This window comes from Neolamprologus brichardi, chromosome 17 (assembly GCF_056152115.1).
Source record: "Neolamprologus brichardi isolate AB-2024 chromosome 17, ASM5615211v1, whole genome shotgun sequence".
NCBI classification, from domain to species: Eukaryota; Metazoa; Chordata; class Actinopteri; order Cichliformes; family Cichlidae; genus Neolamprologus; species Neolamprologus brichardi.
In genome coordinates, this window is record NC_142120.1 from 14,806,364 (window position 1) to 14,831,146 (window position 24,783).

Here is a 24,783-nt window from a genome sequence, read left to right on the forward strand (position 1 = left end):
ATAATTCAGAATCCATAAAAACAACAATAAAAAAAATTAACATAAAACGCGAAATAAATTAAGCCAGAGTCGTTTCAGAGGTGACGACTTGTAATTCCTATGGGAAAACAAATTCACAGAGAGGCAGCATTTTGAGTGACTCCACCCCACCTCCAACACTACAGTGCAGGTGTGAGAGCAGGTGCAGTTTTACACCTGTTAAAATTCTGCAAGCAGAAGAAACGCACCAAAGTGCTGCCTCTCGCCCTTACCTCTCTCCTTAAAAAAAAAAAAAGTAGTTATTGCTGGTGTGATTGAGATAAAGAGGAAGGGTGGGACACAAGCATGAGAGAGTGGAGAGACGTACAAACAAATAAGCACCATTTTGAAATTTCAGTTTCACCACCTCCTCTTTTAGCACCGCGTTTCACCTCCACCCGTCCAGGTAAACAGACCCTTCGTCCTGTTCAGTTTGTCACGAATAAAAAAAAAAAAAAAAAAAAAATATATATATATATATATATATATATATATATATATAATAAAAATTAGGGCAGGGGAGAGGTGGAGGGGTGATCAGCAGAGGGGGGGAAATACTAGCAAATGTGACGCAGGTGATCTTGGCATCAGAAGCAGTGGACGTCTTGCCGCCGCACCCTCTCTTCCCGCCCCCACCAACATCTCTTTTTTTGTCCGTCCAAAATGCCCACAGGAGCTTCAAGTCCACCGTTCCCTGCAGCAACATGCTCCTTTCATGTTTTTGTCTTTAGTGTGCTTGTAGTAAAGTCGTGCGCTTGCTCGTTTCCAATCCGATACCCTGTCTCCTAAGCATGCACAGTGAGCGTGTTTTACGTATCAAAGATTTGTTTCATCTCCAGGCAGTGTCCATGTGATTTCATTTCTTTTTTGTTTCATCCACCCTCCCCCCCCACCCGACATATTTTAACTGTCTGGTAAAAAATACACAAAACTATCTTCTTCTCTCCCCCTGCTCCCAACTCCTTCGCCCTTCTTTCAATGTCTGGGAGGGTTACACGAAGACGCGGTTGTGTCTGCTGAGCTTCAGGATCTTCCCCAGTCTCTGCTTGGCTGTGGCCATGCCTTTTTTGGGTCGTTTGCCTAAAAAAGAGAAAAATGAAAATATTAGCAATATTTATATAGCAACATCAAATAGTGAGTAACATTTCAACTAACTATTTTCTCACAAATCTGACAAATAATCCATCAAGTGGCCTAATCATGATGATAACCATAAGTGGCCCCTAAAACGGGCCCCTGACACCAAAGAAAGCACCTACTTTATATTACAATAATTAAAGAAACTAATACAAATTGAACTAAACATTGTCAAACAGCAAAAATGAAATAAAACATGATAATGGGGCAGGGATAGCTCAGTAGGTCGAGTGGTGGCCCCCTGATCGGAAGGTCGAGGGTTCAAATCCACTGAACGGCTACCCTGAGGTACCCCTGAGCAAGGTACTGTCCCTACACACGGCTGCCCACTGCTTCACTGAGTGAATGGGTTAAATGTAGAGAGTAATTTCCCCACGGGGATCAATAAAGTATACATTAATCGAAGTAAAATATACTTCTACTACTAACACTTCTTGCACGACAGTTAAGTCCTGGTTAAAATTTGTCCTGATTTTTGATCAGCTTAATTTTGGAAAGGTTTTTTTTTCTGTTCTTTCTATTTAATTTTAAACACTGAATACCGCCTCTCCCACTGTCAGAGAGCTAATCAGGCTTCCCACATCCTGCACATTACGTATTGAACCATGCTTTATCTTCTGTCCCAGTTAGTGTGGAGTGAAACAGCTTCTCCATTTTTCTGCATATTAACAAGCAGAAATGATAAAAGTCACATTTCAAACCTTTTGTGGCCTGATTGCTGATTGGTGGAGGGTTCGGGGCGTGCCTCTTGGAGGGGTGCAGAGGTGGAGACATTGAGGGGTCACAGTATTGGTAGTCCATCTCTGGGCTGGGGAGCCCCTGATTGTCCCAGGCTTCGCTGCTGCTGTTGCCCTGGCTGTCTATCGGGCTCTTGTCCCCCTGCAGTCGGCGCTGGTGCTGCGCCTGTTCCAGCGGGCTGGGCCACCAGGACTCCTGGAGCGAGTCTGCCGTCTCCGACTTGGAGGAGCACAGCAGACCAGCCATAGACAGCATCCCCTGAATGGCCTCTGCTGTGCTGGGTGAGGTAGGACATTCTCTGTAGAAGGCAGACAAGACTCATTTTTAAAAAAGGTGCCCCGATGGAGCCGTGTTCATGGGGGCCTTTCAAGGATTTTGTTTTATTTATTTGGTTAAACGGCCCACGGATAATCAGAATATTTGAAGAAGCATAATAGTACTGGTCACAGGCCTGCCTTGATCTGTTTCCTCACCGTTTGAGTGGTTTGTGTTTGTGCCTGAGTTTCTCGCCAGACTGGTCCAGCTTTATGTGCCCTGAGCCTGTCTGCTGCTCATCCTCATCCTCTTCATCCTGGGAGCTCTCCAAGTCTTCGTCAGAAGACGATGACGACGATGATGACTCTTTATGCTACATCGGACAGAGAAATTTCAAAAACATGCTTTAGAAGACAGCGTAAAAAATGATTACCCAAAGTACACTCTGTTCAGAAACACTGAGCTCTTAAACCGGCTGTGTTTGTATAAATCCTGCACATCGTTTACCTCTGTGGGAAAGTCGCTGTCTGACTCGACATCTGACACACTGGAGTGTCCTGAGACTTCTTCCCTGAGTTCAGTCTTCATCCTCTCCAGATCTCCTGAGACACAAAGGAACACATCGTCAGCTAAATGCTTGCATGGCTACAATCATATGTTGGTTTAATATTCACTGAAGACTTACTGAGGAGTACGGATTTCTCAGCTGTGCTGTGCTGTTCCTGACTGTCATACATCCTCTCAAACTTCACGTCCATGCAACCCTTGGGTGTGCCAACAGACAGTCCCTCATCTTCAGACTTTACAGGGCTGCTGCTTCCCGGTCGTCTCAAATCTCTGCACACACAAATATAAAGTTCATGTTAACATGCAGAGCAGGTGACTAATTTATATTGTAATAAACAAGACGAGGAAAATAAATTGGACTCCTCAACTCCTGACGGCTGCGTCACAGCTCAGAAGAACAGGCTTTGTAAACCTTTCTAAATTCATTTTTACTTCATGTTATTTTTTTATTCACCAAAGTGGTTTTATGTTGGTTTCTGGAGTTTGTCACCAAAACAAAAGTACTACTTTGACTGGCTCTGCACACTGATTCACTTTGCTCCCCCACCTGATGATTCTTCCGTTGACCAGCATCAGCCGTATGTGGTTGTCCTCCAAAGACTCTGCAGCAGCAGCTGCAGATGCGGTTGACACTTTGTTGAACTTTGCGTGAACCTTGGCACCAAACGCAGGATCCTGGATACAGAATATTAAAAGTATTGTATCAGTCATCAACAACACACACAGAAGCATTTACAAAAAGCTTTAATCGGTGCAAAGCTGCATTTAAGTGAAGACTCCAACTACAATAATAAGTACATTGCGCACCTTTTGGCCTAACTAACGGCATTTTGGTTTCTTCCTTTAATGTAGATTAAACACACATTCTGAATGTTTGCTCCTTGAAGCTCACCTCCTCCAGTGGCCCGACCTCCAGCCTCTTCAGCACATCCCTGGTGTGCTGCTCTAAGATGTCCAAGTTAGTGGGTAGCTTGGGCGCATGGCGCTCCTGCTCCCTCAGTTGCCTGGCGGCCCTTCGAGCTCGCCGTGCCTGGCACAGCCTCTCCACCGTGGCTCGAGTGGACAGGCAGCCGTTTGATCCCGAAGGTACTCCACTTCCCTGAGATTTCACTAGCTTGCTACCACCCACTGGTTCCTCCTAGAAAATAAAATAAAAAAAACAAATCATGCAGTGAAGGTTGTTACAGTGTGCAAAAAGTAAAAACAAAACCTACAGAATCAAATGATCTTTTTTTTTAAAATTTAATAACATGTACAGATAAAGTACATGTAAAACTGTAAAGGGTCAAGAAATGGTGCAAATTAATGATGTAAACACTGAGATTACAGCTTGTATATGTCTAAAATGTGGGTCACTTTTATTAATCACTGACAATACCAAAAGAGCGTCAGCTTTTCTCCCAGCTGACACCACCATTTGCATGAAGTCTAAAAAGCTCCTCACCTCTAGGTAGCGGATTTCCTTGGTCAGTTCTTTAATGAGATGGTTCGGCCTGATATTGTCTGGTACCTCGCTGGTGGGTTCGTTCACCTGCAAAGCCGCAACAGTTTACATTCAAACCAGAGGAGTGAGCAGAGAATCTGCCGCCTGCTGCTGACAGATAAGACTAAACGTGGATGCCTCCGGTGACTACTGTGTCACAAGAACCATGTGGACTGCAGACATGTGAGGTGTAATAAGGCGGAGTTTCTCACCTCTCTTTTCAACCAAGTCTTCAGTGCACTGATTAAAGCCTTGACTCCATCCACTAGGTAGGTCGATGGAGGACAGTTGTCCTCTCGAAGCTCTGACAAAATCAAAGAAGGGAAAACTGTCACATGAGTTTTAAGCGAGAAAGCTTCAAACCTTTTAAAACAGTAATGGATTTCCAAAAAGTTAGCATTAAAAGTGGTGTTCAGCAATGGAAATTTCATGCGGATATTTTGTGTTTTTAACTTTTGAGGGATCAAAAATAGTGGGGAAAAAACAAAACAAAACACGTCACACTTTGACCCTCCACTATGTATTAAAGGACTTGCAACCCTGAAATTTACTGTCATATGCAGGTAAAATTTTGCATGACTTCATTAAATATACTGATTCTGAGGGGTCAGGTGGGAGGAACTCATTGATTTTTCATGGAAAGACCCATAAATAAATCTTACTGACACCATTATTTTCTTTGTTTGTTTTGAATTTTTATGTCAAAATGTTATGTTGCTACAGCTCTTATACACATCTCTGTGGCTTGTCGTATTAGACTCTCACCTTTTAGCATTTCCAGGAGGTTCTTTGCCACATACCAACAGATGGCCTCAAAATAGGGAAACTTAAAGAGGTCTGGGGTTTTCAGACGACGCTCCATCTCATAACACCTACAACGCGAACCAAACGTTAAGTGCTAAAGTCTCTAGAAAACACAAAAATCAAGATGCCACACCAGTGGCAGGCGAGTGGTTTACCTGAGCTGCATGCCAATATTGAGGTTGTGAAGGAAGTTCCCTCCAAATGCCATGCAATCCTGAGAGGTGAGAACAGCGTGGATCCAGCCTGCAGAGGGCAGCAGAGCACAGACGTTTACTCAACTTATCTACTCTCTGGCTTAGAATGATAACATTCTTAGGGTGGGGCAGAGAAATTACACACGAATACCTGAGGAGACAGGGATTTATACTTTGCTTAATCATATTTTCTCAACATGCAGAAAAAAAATCCGTGACAACAAGACTGCAAGAAACTTTTTTATCCTGCTGAGGCACAGTCACACTCAGCAGCAGGAGATAATGCTGTCAATAACGGCTTCCACCCCAGATAAACAGTGCTCCTAATACAACACAAAGTAGGAGAAAACAGATTCTTTTGGGGGGGGACTGACAGAGGCTGACAGACAGGCCTGATAATACGCTTGACTGACCTACTGTGCTTCCTGACCCCAGCTTAAGTCCCACCTCTCCACAGCCTTTCTGCCAAAAGCTCTCTTTCACAATGCTGCTTGAGCTTTCTGAGAAAGCATGGCTGGAAGACTGATTGAGGACATCCAGCAGTTGACGGGCTGAACTGAGCTTTGTCTGTCCGTGTGCCGTAGGGGGGCGAGGGTGAAGGAGCTCTATGGGCTTAAAAAGTCCATTGAGAGACTGATGGACAAATAATGGTATGACTGGATCCATTAGCTTCACTTCAGCGAATCAAAGCATGCTTTGGTGTCATGCTCAGTTAGTGACATGACATCAAAACATCTTTCTACCTTCTTAATGCAACATCAGCAGCGCCACCACAAGGCTGCAGAGTCACGTGTAGTAAAACGCCTCAGTGCTACTTTTATCATATTACATAGGAGCTCTGTGTCTCTTCATTTTTCCCTGTAATTATGATCATTAAGAACTGTTTGGGTTGTTGCTCAGGAAGAATTTCCCTCTCTGTTATTTTCCTTTGGCAATAATAGAGGACCTTAAAGGAGCCTGTATTTTCCTGGCAGCATCCATGGGAATCATGATTATTTTTCACTTTTAAATGCACATGGGAAAAAACAAAACAAAACAAAACACAGGCAGGTCAGCAAAGCTGGCGCAAAACTGTCAGGCCGTCACCAGAAACAATGATTTAACATCAGCGACACAAACAGCTGCACGTCTGAGAGTGTGGAATTTATTGTGCTTGGAAACCACACACCATTATCCAAGACTTTAAAAGTACTTTGATGACTAGTGTGTTTAGTTTGGTTCAACTAAAATGTGTGTGTGTGTGTTTGTCTGGTCAGTGATGTTTGTTTAGGCTGGTGTGAAAGCTCTCAATCACATCCTGGTGTACCGACCAAAGATCACTTTCAAAAAGGTGTGTCAGGATAGCGGACGTGACTGAGTATGAAAGGCTGAGCTGATTTTAAACCCACGTGTAATATTACAAATAAGCTATGAATACATTTGTGCAAATCATTTGACTGATCTGGGAAAAGCTCTGCACTCGTGCTGACCTGCATGTTTTACCAGTCAGTCAAAACCAACTGTGAATGCAGTCTTGTCTTTAAAGAGTGGATGTTATAGTGCTGTAACATGTCCTATAATAACAATAACATTGCTCATCTCATCATAAAACATATCATAGTTGACTTTTTGAGCTAATCATGACAATTAGTAAAGCACAGATGATAAGCTGCCAGTTATCCAAATTTGATTTCTTCATATGTCCAATACCTAGAGGTCTACATAACTGCCATGGTCACGGATCATAGCGTGAACATAAACCATCATTTATCACAATCATCACTTCTATCAAACAGTTCTTGAACATCCAGAAGATGGCGAGGTTACAACTTTCCAACTGTTTGCCAACCAACAACCAACTGTTGTACTTTCAGAAAGTACAACCCCTGTCAACTGGGACTTTTTGTGGGGTAAAATAATCTCCCTGGAGCTTAATGTGCTACCCAGTTCCTGTGATAGAAATACAGAGTTTCTCAGGAGGTTCCCAGTTCAAACTTACCTTAAGAAAGTTTTGAAAGTACACTTAAAGTGCTTTACTTATCAAATGTGACATTAAAACACCTCACTGACCTGTAGGGATGAGCAGCGTGGTTCCTTGGGGTACAATACACTTGTAACACTTATCCACTTTGTCCCCAAAGAACACTTCGCTCTGATTGGGCGAGGAGCTCCATGCCTCATATAGTGCAAGATTGGTGAGGGTGGGCTTGATCAAGTAGAAGACTTTCTCACCCTGAAAATCAAAAGAAAAGGTATTTAAGGTAACGAGAGGTTAAACTTGTGAATGTGGCGGCACTGCTCTACTAAACACCCGCCCCTCATTCAATCACAAATTAAAGTTAGCTGTCGTTTTCAGAAGCGAGGGGGTGAGACTATCATCATGATGAGTGCTGCTGGCTGTTTTATGAATTAACTGGATGTGAGAAGCAGGGTGACCTTTCAGAGAGTGCTAGTCTGACCTAAAAACCTCAGTATTTAAAGAAACACTGAATCCCTGAGCTTGATGAACATCAGGGTGGCATGTTCCTCTCTTTAAAGGGGAAAAAAAAGCTCTTTAAATCCACACACTCACCCAGAGAACATGATACCAGACAGAGGTGCCTCCAAAGTCTATATGGAAATCTGTGTAGCTGTCTTTGACCCCCATAAGGCAGTACTTCTGGACAAAGGGTTTAGGGAAGAAGGAGTCATCTGGCCAGTAGTTCTCAACCCAGGACAACGTCTGAGCCACGTCAGGAACCTCCACCAGCTTTGCCATCCTGCGGGTGATCAGAATCATGCAGCACACTGAGCTTAGGACAGTTTTAAAAACATATCTGTAGGTCCCTGATTTAATCTCAACCACATCCAATACTGTAGAGAGACTCGATTCTACCCTCAACAGAATAACAAGTCACTGAGGTGTTGTCACTCATGCACTGAGTGACAACAGAGCTGAAAGTGAGACTGTAAACGTCCAGCACAATCAGATCTGATGGTAGCTGGTCTTTAACCTGCTAGGTGTCTATAGTGTAAAGTCCATACGATGTCAGACGCACCAGTGTTAGAACAAAGCAGAATAATATTCTTGGCATTCATCATTATCAAGCTGTCATCATATAAGGAGCCTCCAGCATGCTACATGCTCCCTCACCTTCACAGTACTCCCAGTAGTGCAAATGCCTGTTTTGTTGTGTGTTACACTTAAAGAGAAACTGAGCAAAATATCCCAACCTGATTCCCACAAATCTGTCTAAAGTGCACGTGTGAAAACAGCTTCGGCTACATCAGAAGGACTTTAAATCGAATGTTGTTCCATTTCCTTCTATTAACTCAGGCAACTATTAAATCAGCTGGAAGCTTCCATTCAACTTTACATTGATATAGATTGATATAGCCTTGGCAAAAATACATCTGAAAGCTCTTCAGCAGTGAGCAGGAACACTTCAGTTTTGTCAAACCTAGTTTGCTGACTCTTGAAGATACTTATTCCTTTTTCGCTTTTAAATCAAAGTGACGGACCTGCAGCATGGCTTACTTTGTGTCAGAGAACTCCAGGCTGATGAGGTTGAGGACTTTGGGTCGATGGGGATTGGTGAAATACTTGATAAACTCGCTGAGCTTCATCTTGCTGTCCGCCTGCCGTGCCACATCTATCACGTCGATGACTTTGTTACCACCTAGATGGGAATAAAGTGCCTTTTAGTTTGTGCAATATCAGATTACATGTTCTGCAGTCACAGACTCCTGAATGAAAATCTTCAAACTTTTTAAATGACTGCAGAGTAGGTGATGGGGTTCAGAGGGGTCAGCAGCCTGCTGGCATCTTCATGTGCTTTTAGAGATCAACCCCTGAGGAAAACTGGCATTAATATGGCAGCATGGGGAGGGGTTGTAGGGGATGCAAGCGAGACAATCTGTCAATCTGTCCAGACCACCAGTCCCAGAGGAAGGGGAGTGGGTGGAGGTGAGAGGGCTGCTACGTTTAATAGCTGTGTGTGCGTGGGAGATCTCAAGCATATAAGGAAATATGTCTGTAGATGTGAGAAAAAGTGTGCAAAAGCTGTGTGTGTGCATGTGTGTGTTTACTCATGGGATAGAAAACAGATGCTAAAAAGGAAAAGAGAAAAAAGTCAAAGAGAGAGCAAACAGCAAACAGCTCACAGTTGGGACGCTACAAATCACACGCAGTGACACGCAGGGCCGGAAGTAAGACTGGGGTGCAGTGTGTAGCAAGACAGCTGGTGGTTGTATTTTCCCCACACCCCTCCCACACACCTTTTTTATTACCCCTGTGCATACTTGTGTGCGCTCACACACACACACACACACACACACACACACACACACACACACACACACACACTCTCCTCTAAAGGCCCAGCTGGCCAGCGTCTGATGACAGAGAACAGGTGGAGTGAAAAGCAGTCAGTCACACAGTGCGAAACAAAGCTGCCTGGAAACCCTGCAACGCCGAGCTCGAGCACTGGGTTCACAAACCCAATTCAATGTTTTTATTTATTTATTTATTTTATTAATGTCAACAAACTAAAGCACCGCTGAGCCAGCTCGAGAGACACTCTAACCGACATCCCACCATAACGACAATGATATATGACGACACCCAGTTATGTTAAAGAGCCAATTAACTGAGATAATTGTTGCAAATGTGTCTTTGTCAGCAGACAGGAACCAGAAACTTGTTACTCACTGCATTAATTTTAATGTAAAACAATTATTTCCTCATGAATCAAACATTTTGGGAGCAAAATGCTGTAAAAATAATTTACTCAACACTGAAATCAAAAGATGAATCCTACTTTATTTTTGACCGTTTTGTAGGAATTAACATGATTATAACTATGAACATGCATGGCAGGGTTTGTTATATTAAATACTGGGATAAGGGACTGGAATATCTCCTTCTATAATAGGTTTTTGTGAATCGGGCTTTACAAAATATATACTTTTAATAAAGTGCTGGTAATAAGCCATTGCCTGTCAACAGCAACCTTTACTCTTCCTCAAAGCACCAGTTGGGTGCTTTAACAGATGACCTCAAAGTTGAGCCGAGTTTAATTTGGTATCCACCCATTTTGTGCTAAATGTCATAAGGAAAACTCATGAAAGACCAAAACACATTCAAAAACCAACTTCTCCAAGACACCTTTCTAATGTGGACAGGGCCTCAGTGTAGTTAGCTTCTAAAGTGGCTTTGCTCATTTCTGTTTAGTTTTATTAGCTTCAATATTAGTTCAGTTCCTATGACAGCTGGGACATGCTCCAGCTCCTGCTACAGCCCTGAAATGGATAAGTGGAAAAAAATTGAAGAATCAATAGTTTCAGGTGTTTTTATTATTATAAATGAGAGGTTATTTGTCAGGGTCTCTGCACACAAATAACAATGTTCATCAGGCAGACTGTGCTAACAAATTCCATCAAACAGAGACTAAAACTAAAGACATTTTCTCATTTTTTTAATTACAGTCAGTTTCATTTTTTTCTAAAGTTAGCCAAAATATTTTTTCACACCCAGTTTGAGCCTTTATTTTAAATTTTAATTAACTGTAATGCCCTTGCCAACATCGGCTGTCATCCTTTGGTTAAAGTTTACATGCCAGTTTACTCTGAAACAGCTGGCATTAAACCTAATTTTCTACATCAAAGTATTCAAGCGGTCTAGAGGCTGGTCTCTGCAGCTGTCATCTGCATTCTTCCCCTCACAGAAAGAGAGAGGGTTGCTAACGGTGGGTTGCATTGTAACATCTTAGGCTGCGTCTACACAGGAAGTGATTTACAGAGAAACGGAAACCAGAGAAAGTTAAAAACATTTGGCAACTACAGCCAAAAACAGGAAAAACACCGAGCGGGCCAACGCCAAGACAAACTTCACTCAACTTTGGAGCAAGCATTTGATACCAGTGATTGGCACATAACAAGTTAATAAATGCATAACAAGGTAACCTAGGCAACCAGAGCCCGTGTCCAGAGATGAGTGAATACTTGTTGGTAATTAAATAAATTAAGAATAATTAGGTTTACTGACTAAACCCTTACTCCTTCCTAGCAAGGGCACCTCGCCCTGGTTTCCATTCATTATATATACACACAATATATAGTTCGGATTGAAAACAATAAATAGGTCAATTTAAAGACTTTCCATCATGTGTAGAACTTTTTGACCAATCTTTGACCACACACCGAGCTGGCAGCAGAAATGCTCGACAGCATCGGCGTTTACTCCAGTTGTCCCATTGTCTTCGAACTGGAAGAACTGTAATCCCACACTCAGACCCCAGTCACAACACCTGTGCCTTGGCTTAATGCTCAATAGGGCATGGGAGAGAGAGATAACGTGAGAAAGGGAGTCTGTAATCTGAACTTAATTATAAAAACACTGGTGGGCTTGGTAATGGGCTTGTAATAGGAGCTGGGAAGTAGCAGGCTGTTTCGGTAAGGAAGTGCAGTGGTCATGGAGAGGGCAGTGAAAGCTTAGCCGTTGCTCATTTAGAACGCATTCAGCCATCGTCTGATGCCTGATAAGTGGGTTAAAACCCATGAACCTGGAAACTGGTTCATATTGACACACACAGATGGCGCCTGCTCAGCAATGGCCACTTAGCTGGCTGGTGTAGCGTTATTTCATTAGCTTTTAAGCAGCTTCCAATGATGCTGTGTAGTCCAATCACAGAAGTCACATCCTTCCCAAACAATAAACACTAATGTTTTGTTGTAAATTACATACATACATGTGACGACAAAGCCAAGTTTTCTTACCCACATACTGCTCCACATCTTTGACAGAAAACGTAGAGGGGGGTAGTTTCAGACCCAGACCCTCCATTTCGGTGACTGCTATGGGGTAGTTGAAGCCTTGCCTCTCCAAGTACCTGGTAGTCACCAGCTCACCCTTCATCCGTATCAGAATCTCCTCGGCACTGAAAACCAGATTGTAATAAGTTAATTCAAGCTACCAGTGTTCTCAAAATAAAACCATAATGGCTTTAGCCATGCAGAGAGTTGCTTTGTTTACTTTACTACCCTAACCACAACTCAATATAGGTGAAAATATTGTGTTTGTGGTGGTGGTAGCATTTTGACCCAAAAAGAGCCTACAGACATGCAAGCTGCTCTGTGAGGTGATTAGGCACACTGAGAGAATTACCCAGGTCACTACATATCACCCATTTAATCCTGACGACAACCTTGGTTTTTCACCTGAGATAAAGTCAGGTGAGCCACTGACTTTTCATAAAGATTTCTACAAAAATGTGATCATAATCAAGAAAACTCAGGACCCAGTAATGTGTCTTTCTTTCATAAAGCCACACTGTTTTGTGTGACTAAAAATATTCCAAAGCTACACATTTTTTCCAGAATCAGTGGTCGTGAAAATGTAAATAATCCACACACTGGAACTATTTTCTTTTATAGAAACAGACTCAATCAAACTCCCACTAGATATCTGTAAACGTGATAACACAGAACAAAACAGTTTGCAAGAAGCAAGCGTGTACATATTTATGTCTTCTCTGAAATCCACTTTAACCTGTATGAGCATTAAGTTAAGAATTTCGAGTTTTTTCAGCAAATTAGAAAAACGATCCAGTTTGTCAGAAGGATTAAGTATGAGAAAAAACATGAAAGAGAGAACTGGAAAAAACAAATTCTCATACATTTGCAGTTTTTCTCTTTTCCTTTGTAACTTTCTAATGCAAAGCCTTACTTAAGCCTTTAACTGCATAGACAACTTTACAGGAGCCCAATTTTGAGCCTTCAAAAGTAGACATGATTCACAAATCAGAAAATCGCACTTTTAGTTTACCTGAATAAAATATTCCACTAGGCAAGGCCTTTAGAGTTTGGTTAACAAGTGTGGCTCTTTGGGGGGGGTGTTGATATCTACCTGGGGAATGTCCTGTTTTGGAGCTCCTTGATAAACACTGAGGTGCCAGCCTGCACCGGCTTCGATCCATCGTCTGGCTCTGTGTAGTCATGCCTGTGCCAGTTGTTGCGCTTTTTCACTGCAGAAAGCAAAAAAAAAAGTAGGTTTGAGTTTCACTGGGCTGTCTCGTCCTAATGTAATAATGCCCTCTTGAAGCACCTTCACACAACAACATTGTAAATTATGCATATCACAATCACTTGTCACAAGAACATTAATTCACTACTCAGCCCCTGTGCCCAGGGGTGGATATCGAGGGGTTTGTCCAATCAAAGTGGAGGGTTTACAGCACCATTCAATTAGCTTGTTAATGTCTGCCCTCAGGGTTGTCAAAGGTTAACCTATTCCCCTCCCCCTTAACCAAAAAATAAATAAAAATCTGACTCGACTAACACTGCAGAGAGCAGCCTTCCCCCCGGGACTGTCCAGCATATAGAGACATGGGTGAGACAAGGCAGAGAATCAGAGTATGGTGCTGTTTTCACACATGCACCTCAAAGAATTAGGTCATACTTTCCGCTGTTGTGCTTTCTCACATGTAGCACACATCAGGAAATAGTTTGCTTCAGATATACTGGCTAATGGAAACACTTTACTGTTTAGGCTTCAGAGCCACCAAGATAAGAGATACAAGAGGGTGCCAGGGCTCTAGAGTGCGACCGATTTGGTCGCAAACGCGACCAAATTTTTCAGTGGTGCGACTAAAAAAAAAAAAAAATCTTAGGTCACACCGGTGCGACCAACAGTCTCTGCAACTCTGAAAGTCTCCGTGTGGTCAACAACAGACACGCATTATGCCCATATCGTGGTCTAAAACCAAGCAGAGACAGTCAGGGGCGGGACCTCTCTGATTGGTCGTGTATGTTTGAAAGTGCAGGTGGATAGAGAGAGGTGAGCTTGAATAAAGCGATATCATTCATTAAATCCTGAATCGACTTTTAAATATAAATGTATTTTGCCAGTAACGCCAGAATCTCAGGTTAAATCTCACAAAACTATTTCAACAACCACCAAACAGTAAATGAAAGCAGGTAAACGGATTCCACACAAAGATGTAAACACAGAGCGCGGACCCGACGCATCAGAACCAGCTTTCTCATTCTCGGCTTTGTCACCCGACGGCCCGTACACGGACATGCGTCGGGACTGAAAGCCGACAGCTCACTGACTCTGATGCGTCGGCTCCGCTCTAGATTCTGAGCTGCAGGTTTTATCTCTCTCTGACCAAAATTCACTGAAACAGCTGCAAAAGAAGATCCAAACTGTGCTTCACATTTAATAAACATTGTCATTAATTCCCTCTTACTTTTGTTGTTTTGCTTCCACCACGATAAAATCGCACTTCATGCACAGCTCTCTCGCGCTCTCTCTCTATACTTCAAGAACAGTTTTCCCATCTCAGATCTCTGTTTTCTGCATTATTCATTTGCTTATTACCCACCAATATACCGTTATTTACAGTGCTTTTTCTTTCTTTTCTTTTTTTACTTAAATGACCTCGGACAAGAAAGCCTATTTTCTGCTGTTCAATACTGAAGAAATTTAAACTTTTTAAAATTATGCAATATTGCAGAATATTTTTAAGGTTATCTGCTATAAAAAGCCAGGCCAGAAAAATCTCCTTCATGTTTTTTTCTCAGTTTGATACAAAGGCATCTGCTGTGATGCTCACAATTCTGATGAAGTCTCATAAGTGTCAGTACTGATAAATGATGAGAATTATAATATTTCTGACGGTCTGAGGCAAAATTGAATCAAATCAAAATCGAATGGATTATAGAAATCAGTGATGATGCCCAGCCCTAGCGAGTAGCCTAGGCCCGACAGAAGTGGATGTAGCTGTGGGTAATAACAAAAGATGAAAAGAACTATTTATAACTTTTTGGTTAAGTTAAGGCCTGATCCATCTGAAATTCATAGCCAGTGCTCTGACACGGAGCCATCAACCTCTGAACTTTGAAAAAGCACAGTGTATCCAGAAAACACATTATATGCTGCGATAAATGTACTGCCCAAGTGTCCCCTCTCCCTACTGCCTTTCAGCGGCAGGCAGCAGCAAACAGGTCGTCAGAGAAGGCCAAGATGATGATTAAGTTTAACATTGTCTACAATATTGCCAAAGAGTGCCAGATAGTTAATCATTTACAAATCAATATTGTCTGTATAGACAGCAATCCCCCCCCACCACCACCACCACTACCACCAAAAAAAAAAGTGCACATGTAAAACAGCGGTGTTAAGCTATGCGGTTGAAAAATTTGGGTGCTCCCAACTTTTGTGCTGGTGGTTTCTTAGGCGCACCAGTGCAACCGTCGCAAAAAGTTAGTCTAGAGCCCTAGCGTGCACAAAACAACTATTCATAAGTGGTAAATGCATACTACTATTTACTGAGATATTTGCTACAATCTGACATTAAATGGACTATGCACTATGAAACTGCCAGGTTGCATGCACCAAGGTGTCTAGAAAAGTTCAGGACTGCAGTGTGTGTGAGTGTGTGCGTGAGAGAGAAAAATGGCTTCAGGAAGCAGCAAAGACTCACTCAGGGAGGGTCCGTGTACAACATCACAGTTGGGACAGTGGTAAACATCAATATCCACAGCATGGTGCTCTTCTACCTGTACACAGCTGGAAAGAAATGAGATACAGAGTTAGGGCAAGTCCCCTACAGAGGTTTATACTGCTTTTAAATTGCCAGGAAAAGAAAACACGCCATCACAAGATTTTCCCCAAACATATACAAAGCATTTACTATAATAATGTATGTATTACCAGCTGAAGACTTTCATTGCATTTACAATATATATGGTCTTTCCTTATACTTTACAGTTCCTTCAGATAACTTATCCTGTAAATGGTGGCATATAAACCATTTTCAATCTAACTGAAATGAGTGGAACAGGTCTACTGCTTTACAAGCCCGTTCAGAAATGAAACGAGGACACCACAATCTTTATCTGACCTGGACAAGCTAAAGCAGATGAAACGCTCCCAAACTCCTGTCAAATGCTGTGTGTGTTTCAAGCAGAGATGCCAGGGGTCACAGGTCAAAGATAAAACACAAAGAAGAGGAAAAAGCAGCGCACACTTAGGTCAGGAGACCAAACATAGCCGTTTTATTTTTTCCCCTCCAACAAATGTTCTATCGTTTCACAGTTATGGCTTCAATATTTTTTTAAAAACAAACTGAATGATCTGGCCTCTTTGCTAATATTGCATTCTCATCATATAATTTTCAGCGCATTTATCAAGAGGAGCTGCAGTACAGTGGTGTTACTCATGCTGCTGCTACCCTTGAGTATCCTGCAACAGCCAAGCCACAGGAACCAACTCACATGCATTCCTGGCTTGCATACCGGAGCAGCATGGGTTGAACAGCAACTTTGTTCGGATTGTGGACAACATGTATAGTGTGACAAGCCAAAAAGTACAAACTAAAACTGAACTATCCTAATTCACATGACCATCCATCCATTTTCTACCACTTATTCAGGTCTGGCTCACAGAGCCAGCAGCCTAAACAGAGATACCCAGACCTCCCTCAACCCAGCTACCTCCTTCAACTCTTCAGTTGGTCAAAAGAGGCAGTCCCATCCAGCCGAGGGACGGAATCTCTCCCGCATGTCTTCAGTCTGCCCTGTGATCTCCTTTCAGCTGAACATGCTTGAAACACCTTGCTCCTTAAAGTCCCAGGATCCTTATTGGATGCTCAAACCGACTCAGCTGGTTCCCTTTTTATATTTAGGAGCAATGGCTCTACTGAAGTAATCACCTTTCTAATGAAGACCCCGAATGCTCTAAAGAGGAATAGGCGACGGTTGGACTGCAGATCAACCAGTAAATCAACTGCTCACATTCGCTTTTAGCTCTGCACCCATCTGACAATCCTCCCGTGTCCTCCTACCCTCACTTGTTGAGAAGCCCCTAACATAATTCAAACTCCTTCACTTGGGGCAAAAACATATTCCCAACCAAGCATGTAGACTCCACCCTTTTCTGACTGAGAATCGTGGCCTTAGAAGTATGTCCCTGGCAGTTTCGCTTTCAGCTCCAAACCAGCCAAGTGTGAGCTGGTGATCAATGAAGCAAGTAGGACTGTGTCATCCACGGAAAAGCAAACACTTAAACTTCAGGCCACTGAAGCCTGCGCCATCCAAACTAAGATTGTCTGCAATTTGTCGACTAGATGACTAATCACTACTGTCACTAGTGTCCAGCTGACCTCATCACTGATACCCAGTGCTGATAAATCTGCCCAATAGCCACTAGATGAAAGTTAGAAAACATCTCAGATTCAAAAACCCCAAATAATGCAATTAGAAACTAACAAATAACTTAGACTCAATGCCCCCACAGTTTTCTATGAACACTGAAAAAAAGTAACCAAAGTAAATTTCAGTTTAGTTTTAAATTTAGCTTCCTTCTACATTTTGCCCATAGTGTCACAGTTTGAGAACCACATTAGTGTTTTACTTCTTCTGACTGCACGTGGCATCAATTTGTGGAGATTCTCTTCCCCTGAGATCAATACTCCAAAAGCAAATGAAGAAATCTTGTTGCTTTTTTTTTTGTTGAGAGAACCAGACAGACGCCAGCTTCATTACTGGCCTACAAAAACCCTTCCTGCAGCACAGCAAAAAGAGGTTTATAAACAGGTTTGTTGCTGATATAACCTTTGCTTTTAAAGGTGAAAGCCTGCAGGGGGGATAGAGCTGACCGAAGCCTGCTATCAGCTTTGATCTACAAGGAACTGCAGGAAAACTGTAAAGGAAATAAAGCAGAGGGCCATTAACTCATCAGGAAATGGTGAGCTTGTGTGAATGCCTGCCACCCCCCACATCACCCTGGTGCACAAACAGGATATCAACCATACCACACAAAATCTGAACTTTTGTTGGTTGGGTATAAGGGCAAACAAATGGATTAGTACAGTAACTAATTAAATATCCATTCAGCTGTAAAGAACTCACATTTATCTCTTTTGCAAGTTACTTTTCCACTCTCCTACAACATCCATAAAAGACAAAAACAAAAAAAGCTGAGAGAAGCACTCCTGCTCCTGCACGTGAGCAAATGGATAACTAGCAGTAACAGTGTACAGTGTTTGGCTGGCGACTAAGCCTAGCTCATGTATCAGGAATCTTTGTTCAAACATGTGGCCGTTCGCTGGGGGAAAGCATGAGTCACAGCTCTCTGCTGCTGGGTTCGCTGAGACGTGTGAATACAGCGTGTGCTCTGGGCTGACGTGACCTTCTTGCTACTTTCCTTTATATAACACTGCAGTGGGAAATAAGGGCACTGTGCCACATACGCCACCCTGACTCAGCGCGCGTGTTACCTGTAATGATTACCACTTTAACCCAAGCTTGTGAGTCTATGTGGACTTGAGACAGCAAATGTAAAAATGGGAGAGGAAAGAAAAGAAAGGGGCCAAGTATTTCCTGCTGCCTTACTCGGGCTTGATGATGCATCGCATCACCACAAAGCGGGGTGAGTGTGCAAACAGCTCTTGAACCGACATGAACCTCATCTGCTCAGTCATACGTCATCTCAACAACTCATAAGATAGTGTTATCATGCATTGTAAGACAACAAAAAGGTCAGAAAGAGTACAACCAGGGTGAGCAACACAGATACCCCACAAAACCTTGCTTTATTCCCTGATAGAGCTGCCCTCTGACAGCACTGCAGCAGATTACCGAGCTAAACATCCCTTCCTGAATGAGCGGAGATGTGTGTACTTGGCTAAACCCTCGCCATCAACAGCCCCTCTCCTCCACTTCCTCTCATCAAGGGCCTCCTTCCTGTGTAACTGAGAGGGTTTATTCATTAGTCCACGCACTGTGAGGGGGTTCATTGTCCTCAGTGATCAGTGCAGAAACACAAAGGCTGGAGGCTGGCATCGCCATTATTTTAAGCTCTAAATAACCGCTTCGCATGGGGTGCCGACACACCTACATTAGGGAACTGGCAGATCTCTAATGGATGGGTGGTGGAGATGGAAAGGATATGAGGGCAGTTAAACACACCTGGCTGTCTTTATCTGCCCCAGAGGAGCACCTGACTCGTCCGACTGCGCTCAGGCAAGGCTTACATAAACAGAGCCGGACTTGGACAGCAGTAAGAGCCACTGAGGTCTGACAGATGGATAAGGCTCTGTCATTCTGCCCTCAGGGGTTAAATCATTTTAGCCAGCTAGGCATAAAAGCAACATATCACCCGTGTATTGTTTACAGTTTGAAGGACACAGCGGGGCTTTCTGTAGTCAGCTGGTAAACAACAAAAAGAGGATCACTTTGTTGTTTATAGTGCGTCAGGGAGCCCCTGGGAGTTTTAAACAACTTAATTGTTTTCAGTGCAGGTTGAGCTGCCCTGAGGCCCACAAGCACTGGGACTCTGTTTTCACACATGTCTTCAACATGGCTGAGCCCCATTTAAAACCTAACGAGTCATCAGTCTTACGAGTGTTTGCTGCTGAAAGACACGACACAACAAACACAGACTGAACTCGCTGTGCAGATTCACAGTTCATAACATACAAATTATTGATCTATTAGTTTGGTACATCAGCTATCAGTTTGATATTGTAATTTAAAGTGGTTTTCTAAACTTCCTTTAATTTGAACTGTGTGGTATATTCTTTACTGTTATAATTTAAACTGACTAGTAATCAATACATGATGCTTTTGACCCTTAATCGACTTTGATTGAGCCAAATGTAATGTTATTTCCACCCCAATGAGAGTCAGCTGAATATAAACAAGACCTATGAGGCTGTCTTTACTTCAGCCAATCAACTTATCAGACATCTAAACAGATGATCTGAAACACCACAGACAGCAGTAGTTTAAAAAAAAAAAAAAAAAAAAAGGGGGGGGGGGGGGGGGCACTTCCACTTAGCCTAAACACCAAAAAGGCTCTCCACAGAGGTGATCCATCTCTCTTTAGTGTGCTCACACTCTGTGCGACATTGACAGATCGCGCATTGAACTTGGCTCGCTGTAGCTCCCATCAGTCATTCGCTCCATCTCATTGAGCACCACTGGTCTATCATCGCCCCCACTGTCCACACGCACATTAGACAATGGGCAGACCGGAGGGCCTGACACCTACACTGTGATCTGATGTGACCTACCGGGGATTTACATCCATAACACTGATGCAAATTTGCATCTAAGAAACGCATGAAGCGATCCATTTACAGAGGCAGGTCTTGCAATCAGGTGAGGCTCAAAATGATGAATGGCCCTCAGACTTACACCTGAAATCTAAAACAAAGGGTCTAATAGTGGGTTATACTGCTTCAGGGCACTGTTACCCCTGCAGATAGTCAGGACAAAACCCTGAAGGGGCAGCAAAGTAAACCAAAGAGGTCAGAAAATTAGTAACAGAGACCCCCAGAACATTTCTTCTGCAAACAATCATTTTGTATTTTTTTCAAATGCTTTTTTCTCATTCAGGTGTAAGTCTACCACCGTACGCAATGTATAACTTTTAGATTAAAGTATTTATCAAATATCTAATAGGCACCAAAAAATATTCTGTTGGCCCATGAGGTTAAAGTACCATTTTTAGAAGCAGTTACAATAAAAGACAAAATTTCTCTTTTAGCACATAAAAGAGAAGATGTACACAATGTGGTCATTTTTTTAACTTTACACAATCTACCTTATTATCTAAGCACTTAATTCTGGAAATAGTACTTTCCAATACTCTGAAAGTAGTATTATGACTTTAAAGTAAAAAAATAATAATTATTCAACTTTATTCTTGAAGTAGTACTTCTATCTTGTTCTCATAACAGTACTTAACTTTATTCAGGAAATAGTATTCAACTTTTTCCATGAAGTAGTACTTTTATTTTAATCTTGAAGCTACTTCGAGTAGTATTTCAACTTTATTCTCATCATTGCATCTGACTTTATTCACAAAATAGTATTCTACTTTAGCCTCCATGAGGTATTTCCACTTTAGCATCAAAGTAGTAGTTGTTCCCAACTGGAAAAAGTATTTCTGTCTTCCTCTCAAAGCAATATGTTGACTATTTTCCTGAAGTAGTAGAGGGCTATGCTGTAGTTAATGTAGATTTAATGCAGTATTACAAATTTTGAATTATTAAAGAAATACTATAAACTAATAAAACTGAAGTGAATAAGAAACACAATGTGGAAACTAACTGAACCACAACTGAATAAAAACAAAAATGAATATGACTGCATTAAACTGTAATAAAGAGATTACTGAAAACGTGGGGGGAGTTTATCAGGACTTTTTTCAGCTTTCCTGTAACCTCACTCTTTACAAATCTGATGCTGATAAACCGTGACACTGATTCAGACAGCCTTACCACATTAAAGTACAGCTTGTTTTGTTTACTGAAACATAGGTGATAGAAAACAGGACACTCTCCAGCAACTGAGACAAAAGTCTCCCACACAAACACCAACAAGAACTAGGAGAATGAGCTCCTCCGCTTTCCCCTCCAATGGCGTGCCATCACCCACAGCCAGAGAATATCCCTTTCCTTCTGGCCTGCCTCGTGGGAAAGAGGCTGGAAATGTGGCCGTTTTTGGAGCTTTGCTGTGAGTATGTGCGTGTGTGGTGTGTATCTGCTTATTAGTCATCAATGGGGGAAGCTCCAACATTTGTTCCTTTTCTTGCTGGCACATGACACACAGCTAGTCTGTTTTGGCGCTGACACACCACAAATCCTGGCTGCTGAGTTTTTTGGCAGCACACTTGGTGGTTATGCAATGGCTTCCGTCATTTCAACATGAGCAACCCCCCACCTTAAAAAAAAACAACAAAAAAAACAGATTATTGTATTCCTAAACAGTCACTGTGGAAATGCGCCCACACAGGCTGACTCAAAGAGTTGCCTAGGTCAGCCCATGGACTTAGAGCCACATTAAAAAACAAGAGAAAGCTGCAAAAAAAAAAAAAAAAAAGAAAGTCGGATACTGAGAAAATCTCATGCTCAAGAAGTGCGTCACAATATTAGGTGTGGACTGAAATTTGTACATTTTAGGCAATGCACATTACACAACATTAAGATTCCCATCAAGATTTCAACAGCTTCCACCTACATCTACCATGAATCACAAAAACATCTGCTACCTGCAATCACAATAGAAAAAAAAAAAAAAAAAGAAAAGACAAAAAAAAAAACCCAAAACAAAACAAATACAACACACACACACAAAACTCAGACACGTGCCTGCTTGGTACCTTTAAATAATTCCCCTGCTTGCCACTAGGGGTCCGAGGCCATGTGCCTCCTCTTTCTAAAAAGGGGGGTGGGGGATTTAAATTTCTCCAACTGTCAATCAAAAGCCAAACCATAACAATCTCCTCGTTTCCCCCCACTTACTTTCTACCAATAACAAAACAGCATTTAAAACAAAGCTCATTTGTATTAAATAACAGATATAAACTACCAGCTTGCTATATAATTAACGTACAGATTGTGCCCAAACAAGTTGAAGTTGTTTATTAGATCTGCTTGTATCATTAAGTTTAAAATACAACTCAGACGCCGCCCGAGGCTGCCGTTACCTTTAATAACCTGCCAGCTCTGGCACACTTTGTACACTAGGGCTGGTTTAACTGGATTTAAATCAACTGAATCACAGCGACATCAAAATTAAAGTTATCCTTTAAATAACTCTACGGAGAGGTAGTCACGTACGCTTTTGATCACCCGTGTTGACTGAAACAGCTCGGTATACCATCAGCTATAAGATCTACTTTCTATTGGGCTCTAATTAAGTAAATACCGCTGATTGTTAAAATAACTACAAAGAGCTGGATCGTGTCGTTTTGTTTAAACTTATCTGCGGCACGATGGAGTTCATTAATGTTGTTTTTAGGGGCGCGAACCCCCACTTTCGCCCGTAAAGTCGTGTCAATAGACGGTTTAAAACCCCCGTCGCCCACCGCTAACGGTTAGCACGCTAAGTTAGCCAAGACCGCTCAGAGAACCGTCGCCTTTTCTTAAAAAACAACCCGTGTTTCTCGCCTCCATGTAACTACACCTCTTTAGGATGTCGCAGACTACATACCTGCCGTGAAACCAGTCTTTACAGATGTCGCACTCGATCATAAACCGGCTCACATCGTAGGGCTGCCGGCAGACACAGTACAGCGGGGCCGCCGCCATCTTCCTACTGTCCCCAAACAACGCAGGAATGAAGCGGGCGGGGATTTAACCCAACATCCGGAAATACCCGAGGGAAGAGCCGAGCACGCACGAAATCCGCCATTCTGAGGCAATCCCACCTCTGACGTCAGTTTCCAGATTATGCATTTCCATCTGGTTGTGTGGGCACACCAACAATAGACGCAAACTTTTTTTCCAACAAAGGAATGACATAAAGGGCTTGGTTTTAGGCGTTATGCTACAATCGGATAAAAGCGAAAAAATCAGCCTGTAATTTAAATTATTCTGATGAAATAATCTCCATAATCTGCGATATGTATTATTTTACCATATTAAGATGTTTGTTTAGTCGTCTTACATTTTAATATGGATATATTCATTGTGTTTATTGAGCTTCAGCTTCCTGATTTTATTTAAATATTAAATATTTCAGATCAAACAAACTCTAATTTTAGATCAAGTTTTTTATATGATCATTTTAAGGGAAACATCTTCCTGTCGCTGTGTGAAAAAGTAATCTCCGCCTAAACCTAATAAGTAGCTGTGCCACAGAACATTTTCCCAAAAGTCTCAGGGATTGTCAAGATGTTTTTTTGGCAAATGTGAGACGAGCCTTTGTGTTCTTTTTGTTCAGCAGTAGTTTTCTTCTTGGAACTCTCCCATGGATGCCATTTTTGCCCAGTCTCTTTCTTATTGTTGAATCATGAACTCTGACCATAACTGAATCAAGTGAGGTCTGCATTTCTTTAAATGCTGTTCTGGGTTCTATTCGGACCTCCTGGATGAGTCATTGATACACTCTTTGAGTAATTTTGGCATCCTAGTGACTCCAGGGGAAGCTTCACCACTGTTCCAAGTTTTCTCCATTTGTGCATAATGGCTCTCACTGTGTTTCGCTGGGGTCCCAAAGCCTTAGAAATGGCTTTGTATCCCTTTCCATGACTATGTTTCCCAGTTGTTGTTGAATTTCTTTAGATCGCAGCAATGATGTGTTGCGTTTTGATATCTTTTAGCCTACTTCCCTTCATTAGATTCTTCATCAGGTTTTATTTACATGATTTCTTGATTCAACAAGCCTGGCAATAATTAGGCCTGGGTGTGGCTCATTACTTTTTGGGACAGGTAGGTTTGGATAGCTTTAAGACAATCTTCAGTTGTATAAATCACAATAGCACTCCTACAGAATACAATACCCCCTATATGAAACAGAGCATAAAACTTCCTGCACAGTTGGCATGGATCTTATTGTACATTAAGCTATTCTCTTCTATTCACAACCATGTAAAAGTAGGGCATTTACTTTGTCTTGTATCTTGTGCAACTAAATATCCACAAAATGTTAAAAACATATTTATGTTTATACAATTTTCTTTTCTTTTTTTTCGGGGGGGGGGGGGGGGGGGGTTATTAGCATTAAAGAAAATTATAGATTCTCCTAGACCATAGGATGTAAATTATATTTGTTTTTTCAGCCACCATTATGTGAGATGTGAGACACAAAAGTGTGCAGAGATATTTTTGAAGG

General features: G+C 42.1%; 1 protein-coding gene across 1 annotated transcript; it reads right to left on the minus strand.

Moving 5' to 3' along the window:
- Window positions 1–536: 536 nt before the first annotated feature.
- On the minus strand, window positions 537–23,276 carry kdm7aa (lysine (K)-specific demethylase 7Aa). Its single transcript, XM_006780832.3, has 18 exons — window positions 23,161–23,276; window positions 15,642–15,727; window positions 13,061–13,178; window positions 11,932–12,092; window positions 8,693–8,834; window positions 7,748–7,934; window positions 7,246–7,408; window positions 5,158–5,245; window positions 4,964–5,070; window positions 4,411–4,502; window positions 4,160–4,246; window positions 3,608–3,853; window positions 3,263–3,390; window positions 2,834–2,985; window positions 2,656–2,750; window positions 2,367–2,521; window positions 1,857–2,191; window positions 537–1,098 (listed from the first exon to the last, which is right to left on the minus strand). The coding sequence occupies exons 1-18, from the start codon at window positions 23,256–23,258 to the stop codon at window positions 1,010–1,012; spliced, it is 2,529 nt and encodes an 842-aa protein (XP_006780895.1). The 5' UTR covers window positions 23,259–23,276; the 3' UTR covers window positions 537–1,009.
- Window positions 23,277–24,783: the final 1,507 nt, after the last annotated feature.

Bases quoted from the DNA above. Each gene is read 5' to 3' on its own strand.
- kdm7aa (XM_006780832.3), bottom strand. From the start codon at position 23,258: ATGGCGGCGGCCCCGCTGTACTGTGTCTGCCGGCAGCCCTACGATGTG. The intron at 7,935-8,692 runs GTAAGCCATGCT...GATCACCCGCAG, and splicing joins CTGGAGTTCTCTGACACAAA to GATGGCAAAGCTGGTGGAGG. The intron at 7,409-7,747 runs GTGAGTGTGTGG...TTTGATTTTCAG, and splicing joins TCTGGTATCATGTTCTCTGG to GGTGAGAAAGTCTTCTACTT.